Below are 12,686 nucleotides of genomic sequence, written 5' to 3' on the forward strand. Positions count from 1 at the left end.
CCAGATTGTGATTAGCTAGAAAATCAGTCAGAGTGGTTAGAAAAGAAGGCCGGCCTCGGGTCTGTGAGCCATGACTGGGCAGTAGATAGGACCCTTCCCTCCCAGTGACCCCTGGTGGCCCGAGGCATTATCATCCCCTTTGTACAGAAGAGGAAGCTTCTGCTCAAGCAAGTTGGCACGTGGCAAATGAGGACAGAAGCGGGTCTGACCCAGGGTGCCTGATGTGGGAATGTGGAAGGACAAAGCAGGGAGGAGCTGAGGTCCCCAGAGATGAAGGACCCTGGGATCAGAGACATCAAGCTGGAAGGAACATTGGAAGAGGAAACTGAGGCCCAGAGGGATTAAGAGATATGCCCAAGGTCAAACAGTTTGAGCAAAGGTCTGAGGAGAGATTTAAACCCAGCACCTCTGACTCCAGTACCATTCTTCCTTCCACTGTACTTTTATCTTTTGGGTCTGCTTAGGCAGGAGAGGTGTTACTGTAGGATGTGGCCTGTGTGACTGGGAAAGTGGGTAGCCATATAATTTTTTCTTTTTTTTTTTTTTTTTAGTGAGGCAATGGGGGTTAAGTGACTTGCCCAGGGTCACACAGCTAGTAAGTGTCTGAGGCCGGATTTGAACCCAGGTACTCCTGACTCCAGGGCCGGTGCTCTATCCACTGCGCCACCTAGCTGCCCCTATTTTTTTTTGATATAGATTCTTTTTTAAATGAATGAGTTCTCTTTTAAAGAAATAATTCAGTTGCTTTTTACTTATGTATGTTCTCATTAGGGAAAAAAAATCCCCCCTCTGCCTTTTGATGCTCATAAATGAGTTGTAGTTCAGCATTTTATTTTAAAAATATATAGATGAGGGGCAGCTAGGTGGCGCAGTAGATAAAGCACCGGCCCTGTAGTCAGGAGGACCTGAGTTCAAATCTGGCCTCAGACACTTGACACTTACTAGCTGTGTGACCCCTGGGCAAGTCACTTAACCCCAATTGCCTCACCCCCCCAAACCCTCACCCCTCCAAAAAAAAATAGATAGATAGATAGATGAGGAATAACATCTGTTGTAAGAATTTTTAGGATTCTCACTAACAATTGCATGAAAAAGCCAGCAGGGGTTATAGACAGACAGACAGATCCACTACAGTTTATTTAGCCACTCACTAGTGGGACAAACCCCATCAATAAGTGATGGACATGTGTGAATCACAGTTCCACAGATTATATATATATATATATATATATATAGAGAGAGAGAGAGAGAGAGAGAGAGCGCCTCTTCCCTGAGGACTCAGAGTTTGGGTAAGATCTGGCAGAACATGTAGACAGCAGACGATACATTTTTAGCAAAAGAGAAAGGATGCTTGAAGTGTTAGAAAGGCCTTTAACATCCTCTTACACCAAACCAGAGCAGATTCTGTCAGCCATTTAATTAGCATTTGCTAAGTTCCTACCCTGCGCCATATTAGATAGAACAAAGAGAAATGGGTGAGTTCCTGGGAACCATTCAGAGTTCTGTGAACTTTCTTTTGTCACAGTTAAGTGATTGGGGAGAGAGAGGTACCAAAGGGTACATGTAGGACATTTGTATAACATCAAATGTAGCCCATTTATGTTCTTCCAGAAGCCTACTTTTGACACCCTTCTGAAGAATAAAGAAGAGAATAAGGCAGAGTCAGGAAGACCTGAACCCAAATCCAGCCTCCGACACCACCTCCCTGACCTTGGACCAGTCACTTAACTCCTGTCTGCTTCAGTTTGCTCCATTGTACAATGGGACTCACGACAGCCCCTCCCTCTCCCAGTGAGGCTCAGCCCAGTGCCTGGCGCACAGCAGACATCATGTGCATGTTATTTTCTTCACTCCCCTAATAAGGGACCTAGAAATAGATGTCTAGGCTAGACTTCCACAGCCCTTTGTAGGAAAAAGCCAGCAAACTTCTGGTATTCGGGGATTCGATCTCTCAAGAGTGGGAGGAAACCCTTCACTCAGCCCCTTTTCTTTCACAGGTTCCCTTTTGTTGGATACCCCACTTTTTAAGAGCAACCAACTGCTCTTTGATGAGTTTGGTGAAGGAAACCCGCGCCTTCGAGAACCGCGAAATCTCTTTGCTTTCTTTTCCAACGATGGGTTTCTGCAGGCTCCGCGATGGCCCATAGAGTGTGAAGTCATCAAGGAAAACGTTCACCATATTGGTAATCTCATGCCTATTGCTGCTTCCGTGAGTCAGGAGCAATGGGGCTGTGTTGAGTGGGGGTGAGAACTGGCAAGAGTCTTCAGACTGGGTATTCCTCCCTTAGCGGGGTCACCACAACTCTGTGCTGTGGTTCTTTACCATTCAGGCTCAGAAAGTAAAAGGCTACCATTTATCCAGAGGTAATGTGTGTATTTGTCAAGACCCATGACTTAATTGGTGTGGGAATCTCTTACTGTGGAAACTCACGCCCCTGATGAAGGCCATAGGCTCTAGTAATTTAGGGAGTTGTTTCAGGGAGGAGCCTGGGGCAATGGGAGGTCACACAGAAGCATTCTTCAGGGGCAGCACTTGAACCCAGGGCTTCCAGATTCCAAAGCTTGTTCTTGGACCACTTTCTCATGCCTTTTGTGTGACTAAGTTCTGGAGAATTGATTCGTGTTATTCCCAGTTCATAAGTAACTGATAATAAGCCAGAATGCAAATGTATTCATTGAGAGAGGGGGATATGCCTTTCTAAAGGCTCATGTTAATATTGGCTGTACAACGCTTGCCTTTCCCAGTGATCAGATAGTTGCTTTGTCACCTGGGAAGGCAGAGCAGGAGAGTTGGAAGGCCTGGTGGGATACCAGTGCTTCCCCATGGCATTCAAGCAGTGCTCACCTTCTGTACAATCCAGACTTCCAAACTGACACCGCCTGTGCACTCTGGTCCTGGCTGCCTCTGACCCTAAACTCCCTGGGGGACGCACTTTGAGCCTCCATTCTCAAAGTCAGTCCTTGTGACCAGACTAATTTATGTTCTTGCCCTCAGTTATCACAAGTGAGCGTTCAAAGCCTTCTGTCCCAGCATCCTTTACAGAAGGAGAACAAATAAGACCACATGTACAGGCCACCAAGGGGAGAACTTGGAAGGGAGAAGTCTTTGTTTTGGTCCTTGCAGAAATGAACAGAGTAACTTTGGTAGAGTTTTGCATATCTCCTGCTCTGTGTGCTGTGAGATATCCCCATATGGGGTTATTGACTGCATGCTCCTGTTGGATGTCTCCTTTCAGAATGGGTCCCACCCAAGCCTGAGTATTTCTACCAACCTACAGGAAATGAGAAGGTGCCAGAAATTGTGGGAGAGGGAAAAGGCACAGTGGTCTATCACATTGAAACAGGTATCCTCCTTTTCCTTCATTGTGACAGTTTGAAAAGCCTGTAGCACATGTATGAAAAGATCATGAAGCATCTCTTTTTTTTTCCTTTTCTTTTTTTTTGCGGGGCTATGGGGCTTAAGTGACTTGCCCAGGGTCACACAGCTAGTAAGTGTCAAATGTCTGAGGTCGGATTTGAACTCAAGTACTCCTGAATCCAGGGCCGGTGCTTTATCCACTGCGCCACCTAGCTGCCCCAATGAAGCATCTCTTGATGACCAGATTGATCAAGAGTGCTGCTGTTTGTGGAAGGTCACCCTCAGTCCTTTCGCTATTCTGCAAAACACCATTGTAGTTCCTTTTTCTGGTTATAAGCCCATATTGTGGCTTCCTCTTCTCTGAAGCAAAGCTCACTGGAGCTGCCTACAGGGAACCTGCTCTCTCCCCCTGTCCACAGTCATTGACATAGCCTTTCCTCCTCCCTTCTCTCTGCGGGCCACTTCACAGTGTTCTGTGAGCTTTTGTAAGACACTTCAATGTGGTTTTACTTAACCTATTTTTAAAGGGAAGATAATTGGTGCAGATGGTTAGGAAGTGATTATTGTTGTAAGAGAACATGTACAAAATATGTATTTTAAAAACAAAAATAAAAGCCATCCGTACTTCATTGGAGCTGTGATTTCACTGCTGGGACTGTTCCCTTCAGGGGTGGAGATTGCAACTCATTCTCCTACATTCTCATCTTGTGAATGGTCATCTTCCATGGAAACCCATAGAGGATACACCCAATACACTAGAGCCTTCTGTGAAGTCATTTAGCACACTGGTGGTTCCAGGCTAGCATTAGGTCTGGCCTTCTCTTGTCTCTTGCTCTTATTACATGACTTGCTTGCCTCCTTTTTCAGTCACATTTTCCTGATGTTTCCATACCTTGTGGGAAAGTCTTCGTGGCTAATAGCAGCCCTACGCTTATGTAGAACTGATGGGCCAGACATAGCCGGTGCTCTCTGTGCCTGTTTACAGTTGGCTCAGGTATTTAATATGAATCAACATCGATCTTTTGGAAAAATGCAGTTTGGATGCTTGCGAGATGAGGATGCCCCCTGAGTTTCAGTCCTAGCCAGCGCCCAAAGGATCCAGCTGAGCTTTCGGGGATCTGCTTCCTGTGCAGGTGGCTGCCTCTCTGCCTTCTCATTCTTGCTGTCCTTGGCTTTGCATAAAACCTCCACAGGGATCTACCCAGCTCTTTGGAAACCTCCCTTTAGGCTGTAAAACATTCCACGCACAACAGAGCAGAACGTGGCCCATCCAACCAGGATCTCCTGTCCTTTGCTGTAGCAAGACCAACCCTCCTCCTTTGCTGACCACGAGGAGACTTCTCATGCTCACATCTTGTTGCTGATAACATGTTATGTATGGCCTACACCCACTGTGGCAGTCAGCCTTAGTCTTCTGTGGTTCTCCTGCAGTTTTGGTTCTTCTGGGGTTGTGCCATTCTGTGACCTGAAGGCACATAGCATTAGAGTAAGAATAGCTCAGGATCCAGCCAAAAACCAGACTAAGCCACCATGCCCCTACACTGCAAAGTGTGTGAACTGTCTGGGAGCCTACCAACCAGAGCCCACATGCTACCTGTATGGGTCCTATTACAGAGTGCTCCTTCCCTGGGCCACGGCGACAAAATAAAAATGACATACTATAAGCATCTCTTGAATATGCCCCCTTCTCTTCTTTGGCATTGCCCTCTAAAAGAGATAAGGAGGGAAACTACATCTTACTAAAAGGTACCATAGACAATGAAGTAATAACAATACTAAACATAGATGCACCAAGTGGTACAGCATCTGAATTCTTAGAGAAGTTAAGTGAGTTACAGGAAGAAATAGCAAAACTATATTAGTGGGGGACCCCAACCTCCCCCTCTCAGAACTAGATAAATCTAACCACAAAATAAATAAAAAAGAAGTTAAAGAGGTGAATAGAATTTTAGAAAGATTAAATCTGATAGACACTGCCCTCACCCTGGTCCAGGCCCTCATCACCTGACCCCTTGATTACTGCAGTGGCTTCAGGGAGGGGGAGAACGCATCTGCCTGTCTCAAGTTTCTTGCTACTCCAGTCCATTCTCAATTCAGCCGTCAACATGATTTTCCTAAGATGCAGGTCCGGCTACACATCCAATCAAAAAAGGGCTTCTTGTAACTACATAGACAGAAAGACGGGACCAATTACAACATGTCCACACATTCCCGAGTCTGTCTAGGACACTTCTATTAGGTATCTTCACTGCTTTCCAGGAAAAAGAATTTCCAGTCTTTCTCACTCAGGGATTTGCAGCAGCCCAGCATACTGATGCACTAGCTCTGTGTGTCTCAGTCCCTCTCGTACTAGTTATCTTGCATGAGGATTTCTTCTTGATTCTTGCCTCCTGTGTTTTGTTATTACTCTATAGAACCTGTTCAGCTTTGCTGCTTAGTCTTTTTTTTTTTTTTTGGTGGGGCAATTGGGGTTAAATGCATTGCCCAGGGTCACACAGCTAGTAAGTGTTAAGTGTCTGAGGCCAGATTTGAACTCAGATCCTCCTGAATCCAGGGCTGGTGCTCTATCCACTGTGCCACCTAGCTGACCCTTTGCTGCTTAGTCTTAATCATTTTCTTTGCTGAGTCCTTAAGATTTTCTAATGTGTCATTTGAAATATATTGGAGGTGCCTGTTTCTGCTCTAAGCTATTGGGGAACTTATATGGGGTTTCTTAAATTTTATTTATTTATTTATTTTGGGGTGAGGCAATTGGGGTTAAGTGACTTGCCCAGGGTCACACAGCTAGTAAGTGTCAAGTGTCTGAGGCCAGATTTGAACTCAGGTGCTCCTGAATCCAGGGCAGGTGCTCTATCCACTGAGCCACCTAGTTGCCCCTGGAGTTTCTAATATATTACTGCTTATAAATTAGAGGCTATTGTAACAGTCTTTGGCATTAACATTTATTATTTTTTGTTTTTTGTTTTGTTTTGTTTTTTGGTGAGGCAGTTGGGGTTAAGTGACTTGCCCAGGGTCACACAGCTAATAATTGTTAAGTGTCTGAGGCTGGATTTGAACTCGGGTCCTCCTGAATGCAGGGCCAGTGCTCTATCCACTGCACCACCTAGCTGCCCCCCATTTATCATTTATTATAAATTTGACCTCGTGTAAACCCAGCATAGAATCCCAGGAAGGAGGGCTGGGCAGAGCCAGCCCCAGGGTAAGGTAAGTCAGTGTCCGGGAGAGGCACGACAAGAAAAGAAGAAGGCGCCCTCCCTCTCACCAAAGATTTTTATTCTCTCCCAGGTAGAGGCAGGTCACTGCATGTTGATCCAAGCTAATTGGCCAGTAACACTCAAGTCCATTGACTGACATGATTTTGGGGTTTGCCAAAGAAAGTTGACTTCCTTTAGGTAGTCAGAAAAATCGATCTACATTTCTTTTGAATTTCTACTGACTCTGGGCCGACTCTGAAAGAGATCAGTCAAGGCTCCTGAGTTGAGGCCTCGAGTGAGGCAGGGGGGGTCCCTGGGTCCCCCAAAATCCATTTTTTTGCACACTAAGTAAAACATATCATGTAATGGTGCAAAACTTGATAGCATGCAAAGGACACGTAAAGAAGAATCCATCCTTTAGTCTGCCATTAGGAGGTATGAAGAAGGAAGCTCCTTCATTACTTTGATGGAGTTCTAACAGTTCTGGCAGTGGCAGCCAGCCATGGTCTGGTTGAAGGATCAGGCACCACCCTGGGGACCTTCAAAAAGCCAGTCACCTCTGCTTAGACCTCACCCTCCAAGGAGTCAGTAAAGAAAAGTTTCATTGATGCACAAAAGTTCATTTCTGGCTTTGAGAAAAGAGCCAGCTATGCTAAAAGCCTCCGGAGAAGGAGTTGCTTCCTGCTTTTACTCTTGTTCCTCCTACAGAGGGATGTGATAAGATGAACATCTATGTAGCACCTACTCTGTGCCAGCAAACAGAGTCGCTTCCATTCGAATTGTCTTAGGATAAGATGCTGGGCACTGAGGTCCTTTCTCTAACTCAGCTGCTAAGCACTGAGAGTCTGAAGGGCTGGCCGCACTGCTGAAATGTCAAATAGACTCTCGCCTAAAAGACCATTTTATGGGGAAATCCCACAGCAGGAGGAGAGGGCCAGAGAAGAGACAGACTGGAGGCCGCTGCGAGGACTCTGAGGGCGGAGCAGCTGGTGGGAAGTGAGGAGCTGGCTTGGATTTTGAGCCTTCCGTAACCAGAGGCTGAGAGAGGACTTTTGCTTCACCTTCTGGCCCTCTAGTCAGAGGGGTCAGGAGCAACTGCCCCAGAGAGGAAGGGACGTCTGTCTCCTCCCTCCCCTCTCCGCCAGTCAGAAATGGCGTCCGACAGCAGAGAGACTCACCCAGTAGTTGATGCCGCCCCCAGCAAAAAGCAGGCCCAGAGAGTCCTGCGGCCGGGCCTGGAGGAGAGAGGAGGTCCAGCAGCGACGTTCTCAGCAGGAGGGGCAGGAAGATAACACAGAAGGAGAGAGCCTGAGCTGCTTCGGCCACACTTGTTCCCTCCATGTGTTCCCTCTACTAGTGTAGTCTGTGCATGCGCCCGCTCTTCACGCTGATGCTGTGTGTATCCATGCAGGAGTGTCCCCCCTGCAGGGGGGGAATGTTTGGGCTCCAGTTTATGCCAGGCCAGCTTAATAAATGCTGTGACATAATTGTGTCAACTGGCTGACTATTAAAGGTGAACACACTTACTGGTGGGTGCTTGTGAGCTCTAATTCCAAGAGTACAAACACATAGAGTATCTGAGGTAGCCCTCCCTCAGGGGCCCAATCCAGGAGCGTCCAGCTGGGAAGGATAACTCCCAAAGGGCACAACACAAGTGTAACCCCACTCAGGGTTCCAGGTAGAGTGTGATCTCATCCCCCCCCCCTTGCCCCAACCCCATCCCCGGCAGATCAGGGGACAGACCCAGTAGCTCTAGCCCTCATGACCAAGTGGTCAAACTTGATGGTTCAGTGCTGCAGAAAGTGCCTTGGGGCATGTGAGACAAGTGCTGAACTTTGAAACCCTTTCCCTCGGCTCTGGGGTCAGTGGGTTCCTGCTGGGTCTCCTGGTTTGGGGGAGATGGTGGCAATTCCACTCCATAGGGCTTCTCTTATATACCCCCCACTCTCCTAATCATGCCACTTTCTTCCCAGCTCTATTGTCCTACCTCTGACAGTCCTGCTTTCTTACTTTGATGTCCTTTTCATACAGCAGCCCTTCTCTTTTCTTCCTCTTCCAAACCCTTGCCATAAACTGCATCTAGGGAGAAGGTGACCTTCCAGGCTGTGTATCTGTCAGTGTAGATTCTCCTTTCACTGATGCAGAATACATCCCCTTTGTGCCTTTTCATCCTGTCCAGTTCTCATCTGTTTTCCTATAGCTCCTCCATGAAGACTTCATCCAGTGTGCTGGAGGACACGCACACACACGCACATGCACACGCACATGCACATGCACACGCACACGCACACGCATGCATGCACGCATACACACTTTTTTTTTAGTGGTCAGGGATACCAGTATATCACATGAACTCTCCGTCTTCTGTCCCATGTTCTTGTTCTCTATAAATGCTTTCTATGAATACAGTCCTTTCTAGTAATATGTTTGGTGTTCTTATTACTAATGACCTCTCTGATGGCCCAGAGATAAGCTGGCTTCTCAAAGCCTGTGCTCCCAACCGAGCATGAACTGATAGACTCTACCAAGCTAGAAAGATGTTGAGGGCGTGCACCTGGCCACCGACCGTTACTTTTTTGGGGACCAGCCTCGTCAATATCAGAATTGCTCGTCACCAAGCCTGGGTGCAGAGCACTGGGTTTTTCAGTAGTAAGAACTCCGAGACCATCTAAGTCACAGGGAGGCCATGAGCTGTGTCGGCAGAGGGACGACCCCGCCCCAACAAAACCCTGGCTCCTTGAAGTTTGACCCTGATAGCCAAAGGCCCTGGCCAGGATAATCATCAGCATGAGTGGGCAAGGAGAGAAGATGACTCGGCTCACCTTCTAAGTCTGTCCATTTTCTCAGCCCCTGCAGGTTCCTATTTCACCAGCTCACGAGTGGGAGGCAAGCGAGGACTGATCAAACAACTTTCCGTCAATTTACAAGGACCAGAAGATGATACTCTGCTGTTTGAGTCGAGGTTTGAGAGTGGGAATTTGCAGAAAGCCGTCAGAGTGTGAGTAAGGACGAAAAGGGATTTCTGAAGGGGCTGCTGTGAGCAGGCTGAGATTTGGGATTCACGATCGAAAGAAAGCTAGAAGTAAAAGGAGAGGCTGTTAGGTGCCACACTTCTGAAGGGCGTTATGCTACTGAGCTTCCTCATTCCCTCTATCAAAATTAGAAGAGCCCTCCCCTCCAACCCAACCAAGCCACAGATACACGCCTCATTCAGCATCTGGCTTTTCCCTCACTTCAATTTCCACCTTTAGGGTCAATATTTTTTCATATTCTAATTCCAGACTTCCACATGCTATAAGTCATTTCCCCATCTGTCCTCACAAAAATAGAAGCAAACCAGGAATAAGTCTCAGTTATCCCTAAGAAATCAAAATTATATAACACCAGTCTTCAATTTCCAAAGTAAATGATTCGTTCATAAGTTTTGAAGCTGTTTTGACTTTTTTTTGGAGGGGCGGCGGGGCAATGAGAATTAAGTGACTTACCCAGGGTCAGACAGCTAGTAAATGTCAAGTGTCTGAGGCTGGATTTAAACTCAGGTTGTCCTGAATCCAGGGCTGGTGCTTTATCCACTGCACCACCTAGCCGCCCCTTGAAGCTATTTTGAAAGGAGGCACTGTGGTGCAGTTGAAAGGGCCCCACATGTGGCATCCAGATGCCTAGGGTTGAACCCTGACTCTGCCATGTACTGTGTAACCTTGGGGAGTCAATCTAGGCTAGTGTCCCAGTAAGTGGAGACATGAACACACCCACCTCTTATATAACTACAAACTTTCCTAATAGCATGCAAAACACTACTGAAACTAAAAAGGGATACAATTCTGTGTGTGTGTGTGTGTGTGTGTGTATGTGTGTATGTGTGTATGTGTGTGTGCGCATTGGGGCTGGAGCATTCCCATAACCTTACCTCAGGAATTACAGAGTGCCCGGACTTCTTGCCTGAACCAGGCAGTCAAAGGCCATTCAACCACCCAAGGACTTTTTACACCTGGTATAAAGCCTTTGCTAGGCTGTTTTAACCCAAATGTCCAGGCTCTCAGTAGTTACTGAGGTAGGGATATTCATACTCCTCTCAAAGGAGGAGACGTGTGCTTCTGCCTCACCAGGAGCCCAGGCCTTTCTCTGGGCCTGCAGAATGAAGCCACACATATAACTGCAGCACAAGAAATTGGCCCTGCCCAGAGCTTTAGACTAGTTGGAGTGACCCAAAGGAGTTAGGGCCTTTGGGGTTTTGTTCTGAGGTAGACAAAGGGAGCCTGGAGCCTCATACAAATGCGCCAGCTTAGAGGGAGCAGACCCAGGCGCTTCATGTGCCATTCAGGAGCATGGCAGATAAGGATAAAATGGACCAGGGTCTGCCTTACTTAAGCATTCCTCATCTTTCTGGCCATTTCAGTCTCCCTGGTCTCAATCCTCCCTTTAGAGCAAGGGGCCAAGGTTGGCCAGGCTGCGCTTCTTGGACAAGTCACGTCACTTTTCTATGCTTCAGTTTCATCATCTGTAAAGTGGAGACAACAAATGTGCAGCCGCCCTCAAAGGCTGTTAGAAGTTTTGAATGAGATACTGAATATAAAACATGGTCTAAATGACAGGCAGTATTATAGAATAAACCTTTTAAAAAACACTGTTACTATAACAGCTACATGAGTATATCTTGAGAGACAAAGCACAAAGCAGAGAAAAGCAGGACAGTCAGTAGTCAGTCATTTACTGAGCACCGGGATAATGCCTGAGGATACTAGAACAAATAAAACCAAGACAGTCCCTGTCCTCAAGGGCCATCGATGGACTTGTAGAGCAGTAGCCAGAATAGAGGACTTAGAGTCAGGAAAACTTGGGTTCAGATCTCACCCCTGCCCCTTCCTGGATGTGTGACCATAGTTAAGTCACCTAACTAACCCCCTTGGAGTTAGACCTTCTTTGGTTTTTTCCCTTGCAGAGACACCTATGAGTATGAACTCACTCTGCGAACTGATCTCTACACCAACAAGCACACACAGTGGTTTTATTTCCGAGTCCAGAACACCAGAAAAGAAATCACGTATCGCTTCACCATCGTCAACCTGCTAAAGCCCAAGAGCCTTTACACCATTGGGATGAAGCCTCTCTTGTACTCCGAGGTGGATGCCCGCACCCAGAGCATCGGCTGGAGGCGAGCGGGAGAGGAGATCAAGTACTACAAGAAAGGTGCGGAGGAGGGGCATCCCACCTTCTATTGCCTCACATGGACAGTTCGGTTTCCACATGACCAGGACACCTGCTACTTTGCTCACTTCTACCCTTACACGTACACAGATCTGCAGTACTACTTGCTGACAGTGGCCAACAATCCCATCCAGTCTCAGTTCTGCAAGCTCAGAACTCTGTGCAGAAGCCTTGCGGGCAATACTGTCTATCTGCTTACCATCACCAACCCATCCAAGAACTCGGAAATAGCTGCCGCCAAGAAAGCGGTCATTCTGAGCGCCAGAGTCCACCCTGGGGAGAGCAATGGCTCCTGGATGATGAAGGGATTCCTAGACTTCATCCTCGGAGACTCCCCCGATGCCCATCTCCTCAGAGACATCTTCATCTTTAAGGTGGTTCCCATGCTCAATCCCGATGGCGTGATTGTGGGCAATTACCGCTGCTCGTTGGCAGGCAGGGACCTGAATAGACATTACAAGACCATTCTGAAAGAGTCTTTCCCTTGTATTTGGCACACCAGGAATATGATCAAGAGGTGAGGAGGACAGGAGTTTTCTGTGGGTCTCTCAGTTGTAAGAACGATCCCATTGGTGGATAAAAGAAAGCCGACTTTGATGAGACACTGTCAGCCTGCCCCACATTGTGCCCTGAGAGCCCCAAGCAGGGGCGATGGAGTAGTCGGCCAAAATTACTGAGCTATGCCTTGCCCAGAGCACACCATATGGGGCAGTTCTGGTTTTGCCCAGGAAGCAATACCTATAAGTCCCTTTGCTCGGGGTGTCTGTGATCAAGTGGCCAGATGAAATGAGAATGCCTATACACCAACTGTATGTGTAGAGAAGGGATGGAGGGAACGTGGTGCTCATGTCAGGTGGACGGCCTCATTAGCCAGTCCAGGGTCTGGGGAGGGTGGAAAGGACTCATGGGCATGATGCAGGTGAGCATTT

General features: G+C 47.4%; 1 protein-coding gene across 13 annotated transcripts in view; it reads left to right on the forward strand.

Annotated features, from left to right (window-relative positions):
• AGBL2 (AGBL carboxypeptidase 2) overlaps positions 1–12,686 on the forward strand; it is a 74,002-nt gene that overhangs the window by 12,981 nt on the left and 48,335 nt on the right. For all 13 annotated transcript variants that reach the window (XM_043973355.1, XM_043973359.1, XM_043973357.1 and 10 more), the window contains exons 6-9: positions 1,998–2,183; positions 3,237–3,344; positions 9,400–9,550; positions 11,492–12,274. In XM_043973355.1, the coding sequence (XP_043829290.1) occupies positions 1,998–2,183; positions 3,237–3,344; positions 9,400–9,550; positions 11,492–12,274 (1,228 nt within the window). The remainder of the gene's footprint in view (positions 1–1,997; positions 2,184–3,236; positions 3,345–9,399; positions 9,551–11,491; positions 12,275–12,686) is intronic.

This window comes from Dromiciops gliroides, chromosome 6 (genome assembly GCF_019393635.1).
Source record: "Dromiciops gliroides isolate mDroGli1 chromosome 6, mDroGli1.pri, whole genome shotgun sequence".
NCBI lineage: Eukaryota > Metazoa > Chordata > Mammalia > Microbiotheria > Microbiotheriidae > Dromiciops > Dromiciops gliroides.